This window comes from Scyliorhinus torazame, chromosome 15, assembly GCF_047496885.1.
Source record: "Scyliorhinus torazame isolate Kashiwa2021f chromosome 15, sScyTor2.1, whole genome shotgun sequence".
Lineage (NCBI taxonomy): Eukaryota > Metazoa > Chordata > Chondrichthyes > Carcharhiniformes > Scyliorhinidae > Scyliorhinus > Scyliorhinus torazame.
In genome coordinates, this window is record NC_092721.1 from 102,554,721 (window position 1) to 102,580,385 (window position 25,665).

The 25,665-nt window shown below is 43.1% G+C and overlaps 1 protein-coding gene across 1 annotated transcript in view; it reads right to left on the minus strand.

The window, feature by feature from the left end:
* Window positions 1–433: 433 nt before the first annotated feature.
* Window positions 434–25,665, minus strand: part of eed (embryonic ectoderm development) — a 40,754-nt gene continuing 15,522 nt past the window's right edge. Inside the window, exons 6-12 of the mRNA XM_072476495.1 lie at window positions 22,860–22,941; window positions 16,888–16,979; window positions 14,854–14,987; window positions 2,324–2,429; window positions 1,701–1,859; window positions 1,296–1,369; window positions 434–783 (exon numbers count right to left, since the gene is read on the minus strand). Coding sequence (XP_072332596.1) covers window positions 657–783; window positions 1,296–1,369; window positions 1,701–1,859; window positions 2,324–2,429; window positions 14,854–14,987; window positions 16,888–16,979; window positions 22,860–22,941 — 774 coding nt within the window. The 3' untranslated portion in view covers window positions 434–656. The remainder of the gene's footprint in view (window positions 784–1,295; window positions 1,370–1,700; window positions 1,860–2,323; window positions 2,430–14,853; window positions 14,988–16,887; window positions 16,980–22,859; window positions 22,942–25,665) is intronic.

The window sequence follows — 25,665 nt, forward strand, 5'->3', positions numbered from 1 at the left end:
TTTGGAAGGCAGAACAAATCCGAGGGGCTATATAACCTACTCCTGCTTACATTCCTTTATTTTAAAAGTAACTATATAAATGTAACCTGACAGATCTCTTTCAGATCAAATTCAATTTACATGTTTCACTGGCTACAATCATTTAACTTACTGTAACTCTTCAAACTTCAACTCCAAGTCTTTCTTCATGACTAAACCCTCATCAATGGCAGAAGTTTTTTTTCAAGCCTTTAAACCCACAGGGATTGGTTGGAGTCCTAAAACTTATTCCTTTTGCTACAATGGCATTTTAGAGGGGGTTGCTTTAGCCTTTGATGCTAGTTATTGTGATGTCAACTGTTGTTTAGAGGGGTTGAATGCTTCAAACAGATTTACACAGCCATTAATTGTAAACGATATTGTAAAAAATTTATAAACAGCATTCACATACAGCTAACATATAAAAAATATATTTTATTGACAGTAGAGTAAAAGCAACAAGCAGCACGATCAGAAAGGTTAACTTAACTACACAGTATGCAATAGCAGATATACACAAACAGTAAAATTCCTGTGACATATAACTGAGAAAAACAAGCTGAGAAAATATTCAATGTCACTGGTACACAGATTACGTGCTAAATTCATTAAATTTGGAAAGTGATTAACATTATTGTTTATCGAAGTCTGTCCCATCGCCAGATGGTGGCATCATCACATACAGCGATTAGAATACTGCTATCTCTGCTAAAACTGGTTTGTCGTATGGCTGCCGTGCATTTTGGGCATGCCAGTGTTGTGCATCTAAGAAAAAAAAAATCATAATTGCATTACAAAATAGTTCAAAGCTTAATTGCAGTGTCAAAAAGGTCCAACGGCTCACCATTTTGGCATTTGCAAATAGTACGCCAGAAAATGTACTTGGGCATCTCCACGTTCCATTATCAGCTATACAAAAATCAAGACATTCCCTTATGGGGAGGTTTAGAAAATCGGAGCTTCAGTCACCCCAAACAATTTTGAATTACATAAATAGCTGATTAAAAGCAACACCAGGTATCTAGCTGCTTCTCCAGGAGAGTGTTGCCATTGATAATGGTTAAAATAAAGGTGGGAGATGAAAGAATTACATTTCTTTAGTCTCCATTTTATTAAGCATAATAAGTCTGACCAGAATCTCGACACTTTTGGAGCATAGGCTCTATGGAAACTAATCGGTCCGATTTCAAAACGACTGGAGAACCTTGAAAAGCCATATACCTGCTTTGCTTTTAGCACAAGTTATTTATAAAATAAGATATTGAGAAAATACTAACTTAGCCTTATGAGGATCTTCCACTTCAAGGTCCCATACATAGAGTTTTCCAACTTGATTACCTAAAGCCAGCATCTTTAAAGAGAAATCTAGATTTTAATAAACAAATAGTGTCAAAGAAATCACTAACAAAAGGAGGAAGGCTAAGATAATAATGAAGTCACCATATCGAAAGATACTAAATAAATAACTATACATTACAGATATTGAGATTAAAAACCTCAGTATTCAGTAATTAACTAACAATAAACTCTTTCACAAACAAGGAAGATCATAAATTATGAGAGGGTTATTGGTAATCACCTGCCTCAGTGATAGCAGTAATAAACTACAACAAAATATAAATATACTTCTTAATTATACAAACTGAACACTTTAAATGCACTCATGCATACTTTATTCTCACCTTTTGCCAGAAATCCATTGAAAACCTCATGTACCAGATATCACACTGACTGTAATCAAATCTTCCCAGTATGGTCACATTTGACTCATTTGGTTTTATTCTATCAATGTCATCTTCCATTTTGCTAGGTTTCCAGCACACTATAGCATTTTCACAAGACTGAAACAGATAACAATTGTTAATCACAGTTCATAGTTCTTGTGCACACAAGCTGAACTATAACAATTGATCCAACCTATGTCAAAATAAATCAGTTAATTTTATTATAAATTAATTAAAAACTTTTGGAATACTTAACTCATCTTGAGAATCTAAAACTCAGCCCTTAAAACAGCAGATAATCTACAGACCTCCAACAATAGTGTTGCTAAATTAAATTCATTTTTATTGTGCAGTTCCAATTTCTGTACATATCTTCCTGAAAAAGTCATTATGCACTATTTTGGAGCAGGAACTGGCCAGCGGCCTGGTTACAACCAACATATTCAAATTAAGAAAGGCTATTTGTAATTTAGCTGCCAAATTATTTGTGCAGATTCCCATAAACATGGAGATTCATTAGAGAGTAAACGTTCAGACAACCCACGGTCAAATGAATGTTGCAAACAGGAACAAATGTTTACCTTTGATAATATCAGATCTCCAAGCCAACGCACACAGTCCACATAATTCCTGTGTATGTCCCTCGTGGAGAAATCTGGGAAATGGATTTTCTGTGACACAAATGGCCTACAAATAAAAACGACATTTAAATGAACAGTTTTTTAAAAAAAACTCAAGTTTCACCACGCCTCCAAAAAACTCAGTAAAATTATTTTAATATTTAAATCCATGAAAATCATTAATGATGCCCAAAACATGTTACTACAAAGAGTTGCACTGGACTTCCGGTGGCAGCTATGGAGTGAGTGGTCACACACAGGGCAGCTCCGATTCAAAGGAATTGGTTTGAGCTCTTTTTACCCGAAAGTGGGGTAATTTTGTCAGGAAAGTGGCTGACGGTGTGGAGAAGTCCCGCCCACCCCAGTGAGTGGCATGTCTGTTGGTTACCAGACCAAGCAGAAAAAAGTTAAAGACCTGGCCAATGAACTGGAGGAGACTTGTGACGCAGTAGCAATTGGGAAGACGATGGAGGGGGAAGGGTTGTTGCATGCTGGAAAACCCCAGGTGAAGCAGCTGATGGCATTTATTAGAGAAGACTTTGGCCATCAGCGAAAGGAGATGCACGAGGATCAATTGAAGGCTATCGAGGGAGCGGGAGCACCCCTGAAGAGTTGAGAAGTGCCTGGAGGCACAGCGGTCGCAGATCAAGGAGATGGAGAAGGTGATGCTCAATCACAGTGGTGGAGCTGGAAGTGGGGGTTCTGGGGAACCCTTGCAAGTCATTAAGGGCAATGGTAGAGGAGCTGGGGAACAGATCTAGAAGGCAGAACCTGCGTACCGTTGGCTTGCCTGAGGGTGTGAAAGGCACAAGTGCCACAAGATACGTCTCGAGGATGCTGGCGGAGCTCATGACAGAGGAGGGGTTGGACAAGGCCCCAGAGGTGGACAGGGCGTACAGGTTCCTAAGACAGAAGCTGAGAGCGGGGGAGCCACCGGGGGCGGTGATTGTAAGGCTCCATAAGTTTGTGGAGAAGATGATCTTTGGAATGTGGGAGGAAACCGGAGCAGCCGGAGGAAACCCACGCAGACACGTGCAGACTCCGCACAGTTAGTGACCCAAGCCGGGAATCGAACCCGGGTCCCTGGAGCTGTGAAGCAACAGTGTTAACCACTGCTACCATGCCACCCCACATATGGTTTATATGGGTGGGGAAGGTACCTAGGCTGAAGAGGGCCCTGTTACAGTGGCAGAAAGGGGGGCTGGTGATACCTAACCTGCTGCATTACTTTTGGGCGACGAATGCAAAGGTGAGGCAGTGGTGGGATGGAGAGGGGTTAGGATGGAGGATGAGTCCTGTAGAGGGTCCAGCCTGAGGGCCATGATAACAGCATTACTTCCGTTGACATTGGGGAGGTACATGGTGAGTCCGGTGGTGCAGTTCACGATTAGGATGTGGAACCAGTTGAGGAGACACTTTAGGATGGAAGGGATGTCGGTGCTGACGCCGTTGTGTGGGAACCATGGGTTTAAGCCGGGGAAGATGGGTGGCATGTATAGGAAGTGGATTGAGGTGGGGCTGGTGAGGGTGAGATTTGTACCTGGAAGAGAAGTTTGCAGATCTGGAAGAGCTGCGGGAGAGGGTGGAGCTGCCGAAGAGAAGTGAGTTTGGGTACTTGCAAGTGAGGGACTTTGCGCGGAAGGAATGGAGTGGGTGTCCCAAGCTGCCAGATTATACCCTGTTGGAGCGGTTGCTGCTCCCGGATGTGGAAGGGGAATGTAGGATTGGGATATACAGGGGGCGGGCAAGTGGTGTGGATTAAGGAGAAATGAGAGAAGGAGCTGGGAGGGGAGATACGATGGGAGTATGGGATGAGGCGATGCATAGGATAGATTCGACCTCCTTGTGTGCGAGGATGAATTTAATTCAATTTAAGGTGATGCATATGACTCAAGCGAAGATGAGTGGGTTCTTCAAGGGGGTGGCAGCTGAGTGTGAGAAGTGTGGTGAGGACCAGCAAATCATGCGCACATGTTTGGGGCTGCGAGAAGTTGGAGAAATACTGGGAGGGGGTGTTCAGGATGCTATCAAAGATTGTGGGTTAGTGGCTGGGCTGGACCCAATGGTGGCGATTTTGGGGGTATTGGATATGCTGGAGCTAATAGAGGGAGGGCGGCTGATATTGTGGCCTTTGCATGGTGAAGGATTCTGTTGGAATGGCAGTCAATATCGCCATCGGAGGGTGGAGGCCTGGCTGGGGGACCTGTACAATTTCCGCCGGCTGGAAAAGATCAAGTTCGAATTGAGGGAATCAGTGGAGGGATTTGATATGCGGTGGGGACTGTTCATGACCATGTTTGAGGAATTGTTTCTCCTGGCAGTGGAGGGGGTGAGAAGGGGAAAACCGTTGCGTTTTGATTTATGTCTTTGTACTTTTGAATATGTTTGGAATAAAATACATTTAAAAAGATGTACATTTATACAGTGGCAAATCAAATCTCACCAACATTTTCACACGCAATGAATAACTAAGTTTAAGAGCAATAAGAATCATGCAGGCAAAAGGGGCGGGATGTTTGTGTGGTTCAACAACAAACAAACAGCAATGACATGATCAATCAGTTTTGGTTGAGAATTGTTAGCACAACGAGAAAATTGTGATCTTCTCCAAACAGTACTGTGGGGCCTTCAAAGTCTACCTGGTCAACAAGGTCAGTTTAAGGGTAGCATGTGGCACAGTGGTTAGCACTGGGACTGTGGCGCTGAGGATCAGGGTTCGAATCCCAGCCCTGGGTCACTGTCCATGTGGAGTTTGCACATTCTCCCCATGTCTGCGTGGGTCTCACCCCCACAACCCAAAGATGTGCAGGTTAAGTAGATTGGCCACGCTAAATTGCCCCTTAATTGGGAAAAAAATAATTGGGTACTCTAAATTTATATTTAAAAAAAAATAAGGTCAGTTTAATATCTGGTCCAAAAAATGGTACTGTATTGGATTGTCAATCTTGTGAAACAAGGTCTTGGAGAAAAGTTTCAATTAACAACTTTATAATTTAAGTGACATTGGTACTAACGGAGTAAAGTCAAACATAAATATCGTTGCTAAAATTATACTTGTGAAATGTCCCCCCCCCCTTCCTTTTCCACTGGTGAAGGTATTGGTTCAGAGTTGGTTGTGGTTATTGCACTAACCTCAATCGGACAACGGGACTTCATCCAAGTGGTTATTCTTCCTGTTAAAGGCTAAGGTTAGACAGGTGTAGGGGGAATGGAGAAATCACAGCTAAACCTAATCTACTGTCATTTACACACTTGCACTTCTGGCCTCAGGTTTCTGGATAGCAAATTCATTGGTTTTCTTCCTGAACCAGGGGTAATGGGTCCCGTAGCATATTGCAAATTGAAATCAGCCAACCCTCCGACAGACCAGGATCAAACCGTGGGCCGTTTGTTAAGTAATGAGTTAAGAGACATTCCAATTAGTTGTCTCATTTATGTTAACTTTCCAATAATTGACACTGATATGTAAAGTGGCTTCAGGTGGCCTTTATGTCAGGTGATGTGATTGATAGAGTTTTGTGCAGAGTCTGTTGAAGTAAATTAAAGGTGTTTGTGGAAAAGGAGCAGAACCTTTGACTCTTTATACAACAGCAGCTAAACGTCTAACAAATGGTAGCAGAGGATGGTTGCTGTGCAAATGTGAAGGGTTGAAAATACAACTTTTCCAGACCAAACCAAGGAGTGAGTGAAAAGATAAAACCCCCAAAGATATATGGCTGAACCGAGGATAAAGATGGTTGGATATGACTATCCCACCTTATTTTCTGAAAGGGGATTGCACGACTAATGGAGAAGTGCAGTAGTTATGTGGGCTAAGGTAACTGCCTTGGGAAAGAGAAAGAGAGCATTGGCTCTTTCTCTACCTTATGACAGTAAAATCCAGAGCAAAGTGTTTTCTGAGCTGGAATTGGAAGAGTTAGACTCAGAAGGTCTGCAGACTCTATACATGATATGGATAAGATTTATAAGAAGGCCGACTTGTTAAGTGCATATGAAGCATGGTCGGATTTTGAAAGGTTCCGGAAAATAGGGGATTTCTCCATTGAAGACTATATAATGGAATTTGGCAGACTGTATGAAAGGCTGCAGTAACTCAACCTGGCATTTCCAGTCTGTGTTGACCTTTAAATTACTTGACTGTGCTAGAGTGAACAACATGAATAGGCTCCTGGTTTTGACAGGAGTTCAGTTTGCAGATAAGGATACCTTATTCGATCAGATGACAGAAGCTTTAAAAAAGTTTCTGGGGAAACATTCGATTCCGATGGCTCTGATGACACAAATAGGTCAGCTTGCAATAAAGCAGAATATGGAAGATACACTACTAACAGGATGGTGAAATCGTACGTACGGCTACAAACAGGTGCCAAGACTATAGGTTCCAAGATCAAGGAGATCGGGACCCGGAAAGTATGAAGACAGAAACCCAGTTAGAACCTACAATAGGAAGATGAACCCCAGAAATGCACGGGGCATGATAAATCAATGTTTTCGATGTGACTCTCAATACCATTATGCTTTTAACTGCCCAACACGTTATAAGAGTCAAGCGACACATGACACGGAAGAGTCAGAAGAGGAAAAAGATAGTGATCAGAAAGAAGGCATTGTCCTATTGACAAGCAGTTTTACGCCGGTAATGAGCGTGTTGGTTGCAGAATCCTTCAGCTGTGCTGTATGGGACAGTGGCTGCACATCCACTGTGTGTGGAATTGACTGGTTAAAATGTTACCTGGACTCTTTGAATGCTGAAAATCGTAACAAGGTTAAGGAATTTGAAAGTTCCGCAAGTTTCAGGTTTGGGGATGATAATACTCTGAAGTCGCTGAAAAGAGTGGTGATCCCTTGCAATATTGCCGGAGTGAATCATTTCATTAGCATGGATGTTGTATCAAGTGAGATACCTTTTCTTCTGAGCAGACCGTCGATGAAGAAAGCACACATGAAACTAGATATGGAACAGGGTACGGCAACAGTTTTTGGAAAGACGGTGGACTTACAATTTACACTGTCGGGACACTATTGTATTCCATTCCTGACAAACAATATTTCAAGTGCAGTTGTTAAGGATGTGTCAATGGCAGTTGAAAATTGGGACTTTAGTTGATAAAAAGCTTGTTGTATTAAAACTGCATAGGCAATTTGCGCATCCGTCTCCTCAGAGGCTGAAAAAATTATTAAAGGATGCAGGGGTAAGGGATGAAGACTATATATACTAAGCTGATAGAACAGGTTAGTGATCACTGTGAAGTTTGTAGGAAGTACAGAAGGAAACCAGCACGACCGATAGTAACCCTACCTTTGGCCAGGGATTTTAACAACATTGTGGCCATGGACCTTAAGATCTGGGATAAAGCCAATAATATATTTATTTTGTGGATTTAGCAACCAGATTTAGTCAATCAACGATTGTACGAAGTAAAGAAAAGAGAGTAATTCTGGATCAAATCGTGGAAAAATGGATAGGGACAGGAATGGGCCCACTGGCAAAATTCCTTACCGACAATGGGGGAGAATTTGCTAATGTTGAGTTTAGGGATGTGTGTGAAAACGTGAATATCACAGTTCTGAATACGGCTGCAGACAGCCCATTTAGTACTGCTGTCTGTGAAAGAAACCATGCGGTAATAGATGACATGCTCCGGAAAATTTTGGCAGATAGACCAAACTGCAAGCTAAATTCAGCTTTAGCATGGGCGGTACATGCTAAAGAATGCAAAGAATTCAGTGCAGATGATTGGGGGCGATAGTCCCCATCAATTAGTGTTTGGTAGAATCCTAAAATTCCGTCCATTTTGGATGATCAGCCTCCAGCTTGAAAAGGGACTACAATTAGCTCTGCCTTTGCTGAGCATTTAAATGCATTACCTAGCAGTAGAAAAGCTTTTTTGGAAGCAGAAGTCTCTGAAAGAATTCACAGAGCTTTGAGGCATAATGTACGGCCATCAAATACTGTTTTTCAGCGAGGAGACATAGTATACTATAAGAGAGACAATTTTAATGAATGGAAAGGCCCAGGGAAGATCATAGGCATAGATGGCCAAACAATTATTTTGCAACATGGCAATCAAACTGTTCGGGTACATTCATCAAGGATAATAAGTACAGATTGCAAATTTTCAAATTTAGACAGAGCAGACATGACGAGGAACCAGGGTCATCTGGTACGCACGTGTTACAGAACTATGAGGACCAGTTAACTGATATAGACAGGGTTTCTGTAGAGGAACACAACATTTCTGATGATTTAGAACGGGCCATTTTTCCGAAAGGACAACTGCCAAAAGTGACATACTTGCCTGAAGGGTCTAGTCAATGGCAGGATGCAACTGTTATTAGTAGAACAGGGAAGGCCACTGGAAAGTATAAACATTGGTTGAATGTACAGCATTCAGGGGAGGGAGTCAAGACAATGGATTGGGAACACAAAGTTCAAAAATGGAGGGCACAGAAACGCAGTGCCAGTTCAGATAGTACATCAGATAAGTACATCGGATAGTGAACAGGTCCGCAGGAAAAGGTCGAGAACTATTGAAAAGACATCCCACGGCAGAAGGGAAAGATCAAGCAGTAGCAGTACAGAACAAGATACCAAGCAGTAGAGGGGACGTAGTTTATCAAGATCTCGGAACATGAGTAAGACTATAAATACTAATAGGAGTAGAAGCCCACATGCACGTGAGATTTTGGTGGCTTCCAGTAAGTTAGATGGAAAAGTTATCAAAGATGCCAAACAGCAATAACTGCATAGTTGGAGTGAATTTGGGATATACACGGAAGTACCGGATAGGGGACAAAGAGCTCTGTCCCACAGATGGATTTGCACGGAAAAGGTTCTTCCGGATGGAACTTATAAGGCAAAGGCCAGGCTTGTGCCGAGGGGATTTGAAGAAAACTTAGAAGATCAGGATTTAAGGGTAGATTCACCTAGGGCAGGAAAGGTTATTTTAAAGATCTTCTTGGCTCTATTAGCCACAAAGGCATGGGAATGCAAATCTATAGATATAAAAGTTGCCTTCTTGCAGGGGCATCAGCTCCAGAGAGACACAGAAGGGGTACTCTGGAAGTTGAACAAATGTGTATATAGATTAAATGATGAGTCTAGAGTCTGGTATTTTTCGGTAAGGTCAGTTTTGTTTAAGTTAGGCTGTTGCCAGTTGAAAGCAGATCCGGCAATGTTTTACTGGCACTATAAAGGAAATCTTTCTGGCATCTTTATGATGCATCTCGATGATGTTTTTGTGGGGTGGGACTAGTGATATTGAAGCTATTGTAATCTCTGGTCTGAGGAAATAATTCAGGGTTGGAAGTCAGACTTCCGGTGCATTTAAATATATTGGACTGGAAACTGGACAGACTATGTTAGGGGCAACTTTACGTCAGCAATCTTATTTGGAAAGCATCAGCCCAATAACAATTAGCCGTGGTCGGGTTTCACAAAAAGACGCAATGGTTTCAAAGATGGAAAAAGAACAACCGCGAAGTTTAATTGGGGCAACAGAATTGATTAGGTAGACAGACTAGACCGGACGCGAGTTTTAATGGCTTAGAGTTGAGTACAAAAATGAATGATCCCAAAGTGAAAGACATAATAAGAACAAATAAAGCGTTGGTCAAACTAAAAATGCAGGAGTGTGTTTTGAGGTTCCCGGTTTTAGGTGACCGTAGGCACTTGAAACTCATCGTTAAGCCTTGTAGACGCGGTGAATATGGCCCTTTATATATCTCAGATATTGAAAGAAATTTTGGGATTTGGATAATATACCTATTGAATGTCACATTGACAATAAATCCCTGTGGGAAAATGTGCACTCTACAAAAAGTGTCAATGAAGAAAGGTTAAGGATAGACATCGCAAGTTTGAAGCAGATGTTGGACAGAGGGGAAATAGCAAAAATTAAATGGGTTGACAGTAGCTATCAATTGTCAGACTGTTTTACAAAAAGAGAGGCTGGCTCACAGAAACTTTTGGATATTGTTAATGAAGGGCACCTGTTTCTGTGACTGTTTTTTTCTTCTTCCAAAAATGGGAAAAAAAAGGGGGGGGGGGGGGGGAAATTGCGTGTGTGTTTTGAGTTTCTTGTAATTTTGTTTTCACCTAATTTTTTTTTCTCAAGGAAGGAGAGACTGTTAAGTAATGGGTTAAGAAACATTCCAATTAGTTGTCTCATTTATGTTAAGTATCCAATAATTGACACTGATATGTAAAGGGCCTTCAGGTGGCCTTTGTGTCAGGTGATGTGATGTTAAGAGTTTTGTGCAGAGACTGTTGAAGTAAATTTAAAGGTGTTGTGGAAAAGGAGCAGAACCTTTGACTCTTTATACAAGAGCAGCTAAACGTATAACACCGTTTATTATGTATGTGGCCCAGCTACTTATTATCTCCGAAACAGCAAAGGAAGTAGGTGCAAAGTTTACATAATGTGCAAGATGGGTCAATAGGTAGCTACAAGAGTTTAAAATCTAAATAAACGCTACTGACCCTTATAATAAAATAAACTTTAGACCGTCCTCTGCTATATTGTACAGCGGTTCCACAAGACCGTAAGACATAGGAGCAGAATTAGGCCACGTGGCCCACTGAGTCTGCTCCGCCATTCAATCGTGGCTGATGTTTTTCTCATCCCCATTCTCCTGCCTTCTTCCCATATCCCCGATCCCCTTATTAATCAAGAACCCCCCTTATTAATCAAGAACCTATCTATCTCTGTCTTAAAGACACTCAGTGATTTGGCCTCCACAGTGTTCTGCGGCGAAGAGTTCCAGATTCACCATCCTCTGGCTGAAGAAATTCCTCCTCATCTCAGTTTTAAAGGATCATCCCTTTAGTCTGAGATTGTCCCCTCTGGTTCTAGTTTTTCCGACAAGTGGAAACATCCTCTCCAGGTCCACTCTTTCCAGGCTTCGCAGTATCCTGTAAGTTTCAATAAGATCCCCCTTCATCCTTCTGAACCCCGAGTACAGACCCAGAGTCCTCAATGGTTCCTCATATGACAAGCTCTTCATTCCAGGGATTATTCTTGTGAATCTCCTCTGGACCCTTTCCAAGGCCAGCATATCCTTACAGGGCCCAAAACTGCTCATAATACTCCAAATGGGATCTGACCAGAGCCTCATATAGCCTCAAAAGTACATCCCTGCTCTTGTATTCCAGCTCTCTCGACATGAATGCTAAGATTTCACTTGCCTTCCTTTTTTTTTTTATAAATGTTTTATTGAAATTTTTTTCCCAAACAACAATTTTTCCCCTCTTACAAAGCAAACGCAACAATAACAATACAGAAATTTTAAACAATACACAAGTAACAAAACCCCTTTATCTTTGACCTAAACTAAACCCCCCCCCACCCCTGGGTTGCTGCTGCTGGTCATCTGTCTTCCCTCTAACGTTCCCCTAGGTAGTCGAGAAATGGCTGCCACCGCCTGGTGAACCCTTGAGCCGATCCTCTCAGGGCAAACTTTATCTGCTCCAGTTTAATGAACCCCGCCATATCATTTACCCAGGCCTCCAGTCCGGGGGGTTTCGCCTCCTTCCACATGAGTAGGATCCTGCGCCGGGCTACTAGGGACGCAAAGGCCACAACGTCGGCCTCTTTCGCCTCCTGCACTCCCGGCTCTTCCGCAACTCCAAATAGAGCTAACCCCCAGCCTGGTTTGACCCGGGCCTTCACCACCCGCGAAATCACTCCCGTCACTCCCTTCCAATACCCTTCCAGTGCCGGGCATGCCCAAAACATATGTGCGTGGTTTGCCGGGCTCCCGCCACACCTCCCACATTTGTCCTCCACTCCAAAGAACCTGCTCAATCTTGCTCCCGTTATGTGTGCTCTATGTAGCACCTTAAATTGAATCAGGCTAAGCCTGGCGCATGAGGAAGAGGAATTTACCCTGCTTAGGGCATCAGCCCACATACCCTCCTCTATCTCCTCCCCTAGTTCGTCTTCCCACTTTCCTTTTAGTTCGCCCACCGACTCCTCCCCCTCTTCCCTCATCTCTCGGTAAATCTCTGACACCTTGCCCTCTCCGACCCACACCCCTGAAAGCACCCTGTCCTGTATCCCCTGTGTCGGGAGCAACGGAAATTCCCTCACCTGTTGTCTAGTAAATGCCCTCACCTGCATATATCTCAAGAAATTTCCCCGGGGCAACTTATACTTTTCCTCCAATGCTCCCAAGCTCGCAAAAGTCCCATCTATAAATAAATCTCCCACCCTCCTAATTCCCAACTGGAACCAGCTCTGAAATCCTCCATCCATTCTTCCTGGGGCGAACCTATGGTTGTTCCTGATTGGGGACCCCACCAGGGCTCCCCGCACCCCTCTCTGTCGCCTCCACTGTCCCCAGATATTCAATGTTGCCGCCACCACCGGGTTCGTGGTAAACTTTTTAGGTGAGATCGGTAGCGGCGCCGTCACCAGCGCCTCTAAACTCGTCCCTTTACAGGACTTTCTCTCCAGTCTTTCCCACGCCGCTCCCTCACCCTCCATCATCCATTTACGTATCATTGCCACATTGGCGGCCCAATAGTAATCGCCCAAGTTCGGTAGTGCCAATCCTCCTCTGTCCCTACTACGCTGAAGGAACCCCCTCCTTACTCTCGGAACTTTCCCTGCCCACACGAAGCTCGTGATGCTCCTGTCTATTTTATTAAAAAAGGTCTTAGTGATTAGTATAGGGAGACATTGAAATACAAATAAGAACCTCGGGAGGACCATCATCTTAATTGCTTGCACCCTGCCCGCCAGCGATAGAGGCTGCATGTCCCACCTCTTGAAGTCCTCCTCCATTTGTTCTACCAACCGTGTCAGATTAAGTCTGTGCAAGGTTCCCCAGCTCCTAGCGATCTGAATCCCCAAGTATCGGAAGTTTCTTTCCACTTTCCTTAGAGGCAAGCCTTCTATCTCTCTACTCTGGTCCCCTGGATGTATCACAAATAATTCACTCTTCCCCATGTTTAGCCTATACCCCGAGAAATCCCCGAACCCCCTCAAAATTCGCATAACCTCTATCATTCCCCCCGCTGGGTCCGACACGTATAACAATAGGTCATCCGCATATAACGAGACTCGGTGTTCTTCTCCCCCTCTAATCACCCCTCTCCATTTCCTGGAGTCTCTCAACGCCATGGCCATTCACTTGCCTTCCGAACTGCCGACTGAACCTGCACGTTAACCGTCAGAGAATTTTGAACAAGGCCTCCTAAGTCTTTGTGCTTCTGATTTCCTGAGCATTTCCTCATTTAGAAAATAGTCTATGCCTCCATTCCTCCTTCCAAAGTGAATAACCTCAAACCTTTCCACATTGTATTCCATCTGCCACTTCTTTGCCCACTCTCCTAGCCTGTCCAAGTCCTTCTGCAGCCCGCCTGCTTCCTCAATACTACCTGTCCCTCTGCATATCCTTGTATCATCTGCATACTTAGCAACAGTGCCTTCAGTTTCTTCTTCCAGATCGTCAATGTATATTGTGAAAAATTGTGGTCTCAGCACCGACCCCCGAGGCACACCATTAGTCACCGGCTTCCATCCTGAAAAAGACCCCTTTATCTCCCCTCTCTGCCAATCCTCCAATGTGGCAGGTAAAAGGGCGCAAACAAGAGCGTCAAGATTACCTACCATTGATCAAGATATCATCACAAAAAATGTACAAATGTTTCAACGAGAAAAAAATTGGTTACAACATGGGTTTCTCTAGAATGCAAGCTGAGAAGCTGGGAAATATAAAATCAAGCAGGCAGTTTTCATTAATAATGTAAATTTATAATGGAAAAGTTGAAACTGAAAACAAGTGCAGGCATTAAGATTTCCATATTTTTGTTATATTGCCAGATGTTAAATTAAATAAATCTCCATTTGAAGTAAAGTTGGTGGATATAAGGTATGATCTACATATCACCAAATGTATGATGAGTTAATATTCATTTAAAAAATGTAATTCATGGGATTTGGGCGTTGCTGGTGAGGCCAGCATTTATTGCCCATCCCTAATTACCCTTGAGAAGGTGGGGATGAGCTGATGAGACATTTTTATTTACCATTGAAATGTAAATTTGAACAAAAGTTATCAAGATAACTCTTGTTAGAATGGCGTCGTTTAAACAAAATACAATATAGACTTGTTAACTTGGTATACACTGTATATGTAAGCCATAATGTGCAGATGCCGCGTTGGACTGGGGTGAGCACAGTAAGAAGTCTTACAACACCAGGTTAAAGTCCAACAGGTTTGTTTCAAACACTAGCTTTCGGAGCGCGGCTCCTGACGAAGGAGCAGTGCTCCGAAAGCTAGTGTTTGAAACAAACCTGTTGGACTTTAACCTGGTGCTGTAAGACTTCTTACTGTATATGAAAGCAGTGTTTTTAGATCTTACAGATTTCTCCATCTGTGAAGGCAACATGAATACTGCCAGTTCTACAATAAAAAGAACTAGTAATCCGGAAAACAAGTCCAGGCAACATGATATAATTAGGGCTGAAGAATGTAACCACTACCTGTTTGTTTTACTTGGGTTATATTCATTTGATGCTTTAATAGCTTTTAACATCCTTTCCGAGTTGATTCTCCACAATTTAAGGGAATGATCCATGCCACAAGACATTATTTTTTCTCCAAGCAGATCAAAATCCTGCAAACAAAGAAAACCATGATATCTAATATAAACTACTTATATACTGAAAATGTTAAGTGGGTCACAGTTATGCCATTTATGGGCACGTTTAAAATTCTTAGATCAGTCTATTTATCTAGCGACTGCAAATCTCTGAATAGCCTCACCTGCCAGGTTTAAGGCAATTGGTCTGTAGAGGTTAATATGCAGCATTGTTTGTATCTTTCTACAAGTGCAAAAAGGGTGTGTACGGAGGCTCCAGTGGGTGTTGGCTGCTCGGGGCCCCTGTCCTGTCCTCAATCTATTTAGCAAGGACCACTCTTGCCATGGTGATACAAATCTGCATTTGACATATAGGGATTGTCATAGGGACTTATTAGTGACCTCAGGCTCTCTACAGAAAGCCATTTTAACTGTCAATATGTACCGGCAGGCGGAGTTATGCATCAATGTTAATGGTAAATTTTGTCTTTGAATGCATGACAGTAATAGCTAGAAAATCAATATCCCACATACCCAACATTGCTGGCTGCCTGCGGACGATATCAGATTTCAGTGTCACCCTTCGCTCAGTGGTAGCACTGTCACCCAAGTCTGAAGATTGTGTGTCGACTGTTCACTCTACAGACCTGAGCACATAATCAAGTCTGGCATTTCAAGGGCAGCACGGTGGCGCACTGGTTAGCACAGCTGCTAACCAGTCACAGGCGCGGGTCCCAGCTCTGTGTCACTGTCTGTGTGGAGTTTGCACATTCTCCCGGTGTTTGCGTGGGTTTCGCCCCCACAACCCAAAGATGTGCAGGGTAGGTGGATTTGCCATAATAAATTGCCCCTTAATTGGAAAAAATGAATTGGGTACTGTCATGTGAGAGTACCTTTAAGAAATGGGTGTTTATAAATGGGTGATAGAGAGGCAGCTATCATTATAACTGCACCCAGTTGTAGAAAACAGGCTCTCCCAAAAACAAGTTGTTGCTAAAAGCTACTGTTTCAAACACTGCTATGCTGAACTGAAGACTGCTTTCCCAAACCTGGAAAATAACCTGCTCGGTGGTAACTATATGCTGGATTTAGCTCATGGGAGTTGAACAATATTGGTTGTTGTTTGGGAAAAGGGGCGTTTCTGAATTCAGGAAACGTAGGTAGTCAGGAACTTCATGAGATATTGTGTGCAGATAAATGTACTAGTGTATTATAGTCTTTATCATGTGTTTCCGTTAAAGTTAATAAATATTCTTTATTATTTGATCACAACAAGACTGAACTGTTCCTCCTTTGTTTGCATATTTTCTCCCACATTATACCAAACTGAAAAAAACACCACTAAGAACCGGCGTTCCAAGTTACCCTTCTGGGTTTTGGGATACTGTCACATTTAACATCAGCGGGTTATTAACACTAGAATGTTCTCCATTGGCTTCACTCCCCATGTACAATTACTTAAAAATTAACAAAAAAACACAAGTCCTCAAGAAATGGAATGCCTTGCAACACACAGCAATTGAAAACCAGTCCAAAGATGTGCAGGTTAGGTGGATTGGCCATGCTAAATTGCCACTTATTGTTTAAAAAGATGTGCAGGTTCGGTGGAGTTATGGGATAGGGCGGGACAGTGGGCCGAGGTAGGGTGCTCCATTGGAGGGTTGGTGCAGACTCGATGGGCCAAATGGCCTCCTTCTGCACTGTAGGCATTCTATAAATATTGATCATCTTACTGTTAACCCATGCAAACTCAACATTAACTTACCTTTCAATTCACTAACCCTTTCAATTCACTAACTGTGTTTTATCATTAAATCCTTAGAATAAATAATGTGAATGTGTCACTGGTTATTATTACTGCAGAATATTGTCTGGAATGGAATGTTGTTACCAGCAGCAGCCAAATAATGGAATAGCACAATGTCTGGTCACTTACTGCACTCAGCACTTCATCTCGATGTCCTTCCACACCTCCAAATATCGCAACTAAAGTGTCTGTCTGGATGTTCCAAAACCTTAGAGCATGATCTAGTATGAAGCACAGGTTCCATTTAGCCTTTCAGATCGAGTACTGCACAGAAACTGTACAGCTTTATCATCTTGATAAGCTACCAGAACATGGAGTGAATTACAAGTCTTCACGGCATTTGACTTGCACAAAAAAATATTAAAAAGTGATTACACCACTTTACAATTCTGCCAAATATATTGACAGAAGATATAACATTGCCTCTACATAGGATATTAAGAAAATAATAGGACACAATGAATAACATTTGAATTTTAAAAAAATGTTATATCTTCAAATCAAGAGAAAGACTCAGTTGGTGCGGGAACAAAAACAAGTGTTTATTGGGTGAGGGCAGTAAGATTTTAAAATGATAAGTTGGCAAAAATTAAATGGAACCCACAGGTAAAAGCACAAAGTATGCACAAAATCTAACACGACCGCCTTGAGTCTTGGTGAAACTGATTTGGGGGATTTGATTGGTCTATCAGAATGCGACCAGGTATGCATGGGCGAGAAATACATTTTTGGTTTTCATAGAATCCCTGCAGTGCAGAAGGTCGCCATTTGGCCCATCGAGTCTGCATCGACCCTTCGAAAGACCACCCTATCTCGACCCAATCCCCACACTATTCCTGCAACTCCACCCTAAGGGGCAACTTAGCATGGTCAATCAACCTAACCCGCACATTTTTGGATTATGGGGAGAAACCAGACCACCTGGAGGAAGCCAACGCAATGATTTATATTCTTTAGACATATTGGCCCATAGCTTCATGGTTCCCCAGCGTCGCATTTAATAATAATCATTATTAGTGTCACAAGTAGGCTTACATTAACACTGCAATGAAGGGTGGCACGGTGGCGCAGTGGTTAGCATTGCTGCCTACGGCACTGAGGACCCAGGTTCGATGCCAGCCCCAGGTTACTGTTCTGTGTGGAATTTGCACATTCTCCCCTTGTCTGCGAGGATTTCACCCCCACAACCTAAAGATGTGTAGGTTAGGTGGATTGGTCCCGCTAAATTGCCCTTATTTGAAAAAAAAAAAAATTGGGTACTCTAAATTTATTTAAAAAAAACACTGCAATGAAGCCACTGTGAAAATTTCCCAGTCGCCACACTCCGGCACTTGTTCGGATACACTGGGGAAGAATTCATCATTTCCAATTCACCTAATAAGCACATCTTTCGGGGCTTGTGGGAGGAAACCAGAGCACCCAGAGGAAACCCACGCAGACACGGGGAGAACGTGCAGATTCCGTACAGACAGTGACCCAAGCTGGGAATCGAACCCGGGGCCCTGGCGGTGTGAAGCAACAGTGCTAACCACTTGGTATCCCAAAGATCCGCTGGGGAATTCCTTTAGAAGGTTGCCATGTCAGGGTTTACCCAGCAATTGCCCAGAAATATTAACTTCTTCTGGACAATTGCGCGGGGCTGGGAACCACTTGATAGAAGTGATTTAAATTGTTAACTTCGGATGGTTCTGCCAGTTTTACCCTGATAGTTACTCTGAAGAGCTACAAGGACAAAAACACTTCCAACTCCAGGGTAATTATTTTAAAAACGCAGATCCTGTTGTATGTATTTAGTCGTCATCTTGTTTTTCTCCTGTAGTGGTTTGATGCCCCCCTTATTGACTGGTGGCTCGCTCTCCTCCGCAGTGTTGTGTCTCGGAAGCTGTCCGAGAAGTTGGGGGTGTGGTTTGGATACTGATTCTCTGTTCCGTTTTTCTACTTCTTTTTTCTGTATGGTATTATTTTGTAACTTTGTTGTATCAATTTCTAAAATCTTGTGGCAACGTGGTGGCGCAGTGGTTAGCACTGCTGACTCACTAAGTTTAGGACCCAGGTTCGATCTTGGCCCTGGGTCACAGTTCGTGCGGATTTTGCACATTGTCCCAGCGTCCGCTGGGTCTTATCCCTGCAACCCAAAAAGATGTGCAGGGTAGATGGATTGGCCACGCTAAACTGCCCCTTAATTGAAAAAAGTGAATTAGGTACTCTTAAAAAAAAAAATTCTAAAATCTTAATAAATATCCTTATTTAAAAAAACCCAGACCAAGCCTTGCACGGGTCACTCCCCAGACACACAAAAGACAACCCCCTCCGGGGCCCAGGAGGCATTCCATTCTTCCCTGTGCCCCGGTTACTCCACGCCATGCAGCCAGGGATACGTTTCACTGCTCCTGTCTCACCCAGCCTGAGTGAGGAGGGTTGGGTGAGACAGAGGCTTTGGAATACAGTGGTCAGGACCAGGGACACAAAATACACCACAAAATAGAAAGTGCATGTCAGAAAGGCAAGATCACAGTGATCATGGGGGACTTCAATATGCAGGTGGACTGGGTAAATAATGCTGCCAGTGGACCCAAGGAAAGGGAATTAATTGAATGTTTACAGTAGGGCTTTTTGGAACAGCTTGTGATGGAGCCCACGAGGGAACAGGCCATTCTGGACTTAGTGTTATGTAATGAGCCAGACTTGATTAAAGATCTTAAAGTAAGGGAACACTTAGGAGGCAGTGATCATAATATGGTAGAATTCAATCTCCAATTTGAAAGAAAGAAGGTAGAATCAGATGTAAAGATGTTACAGTTAAATAAAGGTAACTACAGGGGCATGAGGGAGGAACTGACGAAAATCGACTGGGAGCAGAGCCTAGTGGGAAAGACAGTAGAACAGCAATGGCAGGAGTTTCTGGGAGTAATTGAGGACACAGTACAGAGGTTCATCCCAAAGAAAAGAAGGGTTATCAGAGGGGGGATTAGGCAGCCATGGCTGACAAAGGAAAAGAGAAAGCCTATAATGTGGCAAAGAGTAGTGGGAAGTCAGAAGATTGGGAAGGCTACAAAAACAAACAGAGGATAACAAAGAGAGAATGAAGGAAAGAGAGGATCAATTATGAAGGTAGGCTAGCCAGTAACATTAGGAATGATAGTAAAAGTTTCTTTAAATACATTAAAAACAAACGGGAGGCAAAAGTAGACATTGGGCCGCTCCAAAATGACGCTGGTAATCTAGTGATGGGAGACAAGGAAATAGCTGAGAAACTAAATAAGTACTTTGCGTCAGTCTCCACAAAGTACTTTGCGTCAGTCTCCACAGAAGACATGAGTAATATCCCAACAATTCAGGAGAGTAAGGGGGCAGAGTTGAATATGGTAGCCATCACAAAGGAGAAAGTGCTAGAGAAACTAAGAGGTCTAAAAATTGATAAATCTCCAGGCCCAGATGGGCTACATCCTAGAGTTCTAAAGGAGATACCTGAAGAAATAGTGGAGGCGTTAGTTATGATCTTTCAAAAGTCACTGGAGTCAGGGAAAGTCCCAGAGGATTGGAAAATCGTTGTTGTAACCCCCCTGTTCAAGAAGGGAACAAGGAAAAAGATGGAAAATTATAGGCCAATTAGCCGAACCTCGGTTGTTGGCAAGATTCTAGAATCCATTGTTAAGGGTGAGATTTCTAAATTCTTGGAAGTGCAGGGTCGGATTAGGACAAGTCAGCATGGATTTAGTAAGGGGAGGTCATGCCTGACAAACCTGTTAAGAGTTCTTTGAAGAGATAACAAATAGGTTAGACCAAGGAGAGCCAATGGATGTTATCTATCTTGGAAGTCCAAAAGGCCTTTGATAAGGTGCCTCACGGGAGACTGTTGAGTAAAATAAGGGCCCATGGTATTCGAGGCAAGGTACGAACATGGATTGACGATTGGCTGTCAGGCAGAAGGTAGAGAGTTGGGATAAAAGGTTATTTTTCGGAATGGCAACCGGTGACGAGTGGTGTCCCGCAGGGTTCAGTGTTGGGGCCACAGCTGTTCTCTTTATGTATTAACGATCTAGATGACGGGACTGGGGGCATTCTGGCTAAGTTTGCCGATGATACAAAGATAGGTGGAGGGGCAGGTAGTATGGAGGAGGTGGGGAGGCTGCAGAAAGATTTAGACAGTTTAGGAGAGTGGTCCAAGAAATGGCTGATGAAATTCAACGTGGGCAAGTGCGAGGTCTTGCACTTTGGAAAAAAGAATAGAGGCATGGACTATTTTCTAAACGGTGACAAAATTCATAATGCTGAAGTGCAAAGGGACTTGGGAGTCCTAGTCCAGTATTCTCTAAAGGTAAACTTGCAGGTTGAGTCCGTAATTAAGAAAGCAAATGCAATGTTGTCATTTATCTCAAGAAGCTTGCAATATAAAAGCAGGGATGACTTCTGAAGCTTTATAAAGCACTAGTTAGGCCCCATTTAGAATACTGTGAGCAATTTTGGGCCCCACACCTCAGGAAGGACATACTGGCACTGGAGCGGGTCCAGCGGAGATTCACACGGATGGTCCCAGGAATGGTAGGCCTAACATATGATGAACGTTTGAGGATCCTGGGATTATATTCATTGGAGTTTAGGAGGTTGAGGGGAGATCTAATAGAAACTTACAAGATTACGAATGGCTTAGATAGGGTGGACGTAGGGAAGTTGTTTCCATTAGCAGGGGAGACTAGGACCCGGGGGCATAGCCTTAGAATAAAAGGGAGTCACTTTAGAACAGAGATGAGGAGAAATTTCTTCAGCCAGAGTGGTGGGTCTGTGGAATTCATTGCCACAGAGGGCGGTGGAGGCCGGGACGTTGAGTGTCTTTAAGACAGAAGTTGATAAATTCTTGATTTCTCGAGGAATTAAGGGCTGTGGAGAGAGAGCGGGTAAATGGAGTTGAAATCAGCCATGATTGAATGGTGGAGTGGACTCGATGGGCCAAGTGGACTTACTTCCGCTCCTATGTCTTATGGAATATCAAACTGGGTAAATCCGTCGAGAGTGCCAATCCAAGGAGATTGCTATTGAGGAAGTTACGGGCCAAATTTAGTATATTATTAGTATTTGGGCAGCACGGTAGCACAAGTGGATCGCACTGTTGGCTTCATAGCGCCAGGATCCCAGGTTCGATTCCCCGCTGGGTCACTGTCTGTGTCTCTGCACGTTCTTCCCGTGTCTGCGTGGGTTTCCTCCGGGTGCTCCGGTTTCCTCCCACAGTCCAAAGACGTGAAGGTTAGGTGGATTGGCCATGATAAATTGCCCTTAGTGACCAAAAAGGTTAGATGGGGTTATTGGGTTACGGGGATAGGGTGGAAATGAGGGCTTAAGTGGGTCGGTGCAGACTCGATGGGCCGAATGGCCTCCATCTGCACTGTCTGTTCTATGTATATATAATGAATTTACACCTTTCTCGCAAGAAAAGTGTTGAATTCCCCTGAAGTGTTTCAAATCATTCTTTTCTTTTTATATTTTTCCAAGTCAAATTATTCTTCTCGTGTCACAATGATGATAGCTCACTGGACCCTTTAGAATGCTACCTAGGCAGGTGGCTGACAAAAGCAACCCGTGGCAACATTATCTCAAAATCCTCTCCTCTCCCAAAACTTCAATTCAGCGCTCTCATCCAGCACTGCTAAACCTGCAGCTCAGCATCAAGGAAAATCCATATGCAAACTCAAATCCCACAATACAAGGGCAGCACGGTAGCATTGTGGATAGCACAATTGCTTCACAGCTCCAGGGTCCCAGGTTCGATTCCGGCTTCGGTCACTCTCTGTGCGGAGTCTGCACATTCTCCCCGTGTGTGCGTGTGTTTCCTCCGGGTGCTCCGGTTTCCTCCCACAGTCCAAAGATGTGCAGGTTAGGTGGATTGGCCATGATAAATTGCCCTTAGTGTCCAAAATTGCCCTTAGTGTTGGGTGGGGTTACTGGGTTATGGGGATAGGGTGGAGGTGTTGACCTTGGGTAGTGTGCTCTTTCCAAGAGCCGGTGCAGACTTTTTGGGCCGAATGGCCTCCTTCTGCATTGTGAATTCTATGACATCTTTAGATTACAATTTAAAACTAAGCAGTTAATCTCAATTGCTATCTTACCTTTGCTTACAGAAAGCAGGAGATTTGGTTCTCTGGGGTGGAATTTCAGCTCATTGATTGCATTACCATGTCCAACATAATGCTACAATCAATAAAAAAGAAAGAAAGCCACATCAGTCTTCTACAATAAATAGTAAATACTTGTTAGGAATTAAAAAGTAATCATGAAGTTATTTGTTTCCTTTGGAATGTAGCAACTTAAAGATTGAAAATAAACATGAATATTAAGTACCAGTGTGCTTTGCAACCATTGACTTCTAAGATTTACAAAAATCAAGTTATTTCCCAAATGAAACAGAAGGCATCAGAAGCATCATAATCTTCAGCGCCAGGAAAATAATACTAATAGACAAAGTCTTATCCACCAACAGATCATACATTTCCCTCTTGTTGTTTTTTGTAGAAGTTGTATATTTTCAAATTTAACCAATTTGGTTTGTAGATAGATATTTTGTCATCAAGCAACACTTCTTGAGTGATTCCAATAATTCCTGGTTGAAGCCAAAATTCAAAAGAAATGGCAATTTTGTTTTGCAACTGTCAATACACAGATTTCTGGGACTGCGGGCACATATATTGAGGGCAATTTTAACAAGCAAAACATATGGGTTTACATAGCGTGGGCTGTAAAACTGTTAAAATTCTCAAACCAGACTCAATCCTGTTTATTTCTGATTTTAGTATCCATGAAGCAGATTGGCCATTTAAATATTAACACAAATTGACAGTCCTCAGATTCAATTTCCATTAAAAAATTTCAGGCTGGCCAGTCAAGTTCACCAGGCCTAAAATGCCCAACAGCTAAAGGGAGGCGAGGACTGCTGAATCCAGTGAGTAAGTGCCTTTCAATTTACTCATTCCACCAAGCTCTCCTACTAATCTGAACCTTTCAGCCACCCACACCTGAAGATTCTAATCTCTCCGAATCACAACGTCGCCAGACCCTGATCAATCTGAAGCCCCAAACCCACAATCTCATGCTCCCTCCTCTCTGCCATCTGGGTGTGGCCAGGTATCAGAGACCTTTTGTGTTCGCCTGCCAGTAAGCTTTTCAATTTAGCTTGCTGTGTCTGGGAATCAAAGAAATTAAATGCTTTTTAAAAATATATTTTTATTACACTTTAGTCATTTATAGGAAAATGCAAAGAACAGTAAATAAAAAAGGGAAAACAATAATCTAATCTACGCAACCCCCCCCCCCAAACAAGCATCCCCCCGGCAGCTAACAGTGACCAATTCCTTGAAATACAATATAAACGGTTGTTGCCATCTCTGGTAAAACCCTCAATTGACACCCTCGACATGCAAAAACTTCATTAAGTCCCCTAGCCACACCGAGGCACTCGGTGGCATCGCCAGCCTCCAACACAACAGGACTTGCCTCCGAGCAACCAAAGAGGTGACGGCAAGGACATCTACCCCTGCACCCGTCCGCAACTCTGGCACATCCGAGACAACAAATATCGCCGGCTACAATTCAATGTTCAGGATTGCCGACCTGGTGCTAAAAAAAAGAAATCCAAAAGCTCAAGCTTGGGACAGGACCAGAACATGCGCATCTGATTAGCGGGCCCCTTGAACAGCGCTCCCACCTATCCTCAACCTCCCACAAAGAAACCACTCATTCTGACTTTAGTAAAGTACGTCCTAAACACTGTCTTGGGCTATTTCAGACTCAGCCTTGCATTTGATGACGTGGCATTCACCCTGCAACGGACCTGTGAACTCTACACCCCCCCCCCCAATATAAGCCCCAGCTCCTCCTCCCATTTGGTCTTCACCACTTCCACCCAGCCCGCTTCTCCCCCAAAATCCGTCCACATATGCCGGACGTACTATCCTCTTCCGACCCCGAACAGGAAAAGATCCTCTCCAGCAACATGATGGCAGCAGCACCAGAAATGTTGAATCATCCGCCAAACAAAATGTTGTACCTAGAGATACCTAAACAAGTGCGAGCCCAAGGGCCCGAACTTCTTTCTCAATTCTCCCAGGCTGGCAAACCTCACCTCCAGGAATAAATCCCTCACTCTTTCCAGCCCCTTCCTCTTTCACACCCCACATGTACCATCCAACTTGCCAGCTCGAACAAGTGGTTAATACAAACAGGGGCCAGCCTTGACACTGACCCCAACTCGAAATGCTGACGGAGGTGCCTCCATATCTTTAAAGTGGAGACAACCAGGTTTGGCGAGTACTTTGCCGGAGCAAATGGCAGAGACGCTATCACCAGTGCCCCCAAACTGGACCCTCTACACGACCCAGATTCCATCCACACCCAGATAAACAAAGAAAATAAATGCTAACACGGTTCAACGGAGCCCAACAAAAATATTTCTTCCGAGTTTCCAGGCCACAAAACTTCCTCTCCCTCAATGCCTCCAATAATGGGGCCGCTAGTTCTCTCCTCACAAATTCCAGCATTTAATGGAAAGCATACACCAGTTTGAGTTAGGAATCAAGGTCAAGCAGTTGATGCTCATTATCCCAGATCACAAAGGTCCTCAGTTGTTGTCTAAGTCCTCAGAAGCTTGAAACCAAGAAATAGTGTGTTCTTCTATCAAACATTCAATAGAGATGATTATCACAATAGCAAAAGAACTTTAGCTTTCTGTGACAAAATTAAATAAGTCATATAATGCAAATCAGTCACCAAAGTCGCAAAATAGTATATGCGTGCCTATTTGTCCACACTTAACTAGACCTGTCAATGATATGCCAGTTCTATTTAATTATGATACTTGAAGACAAATAAAAAACTTGGTTCTGAATTAAAACAATTTTAAAAACAAAACATACAAATTTA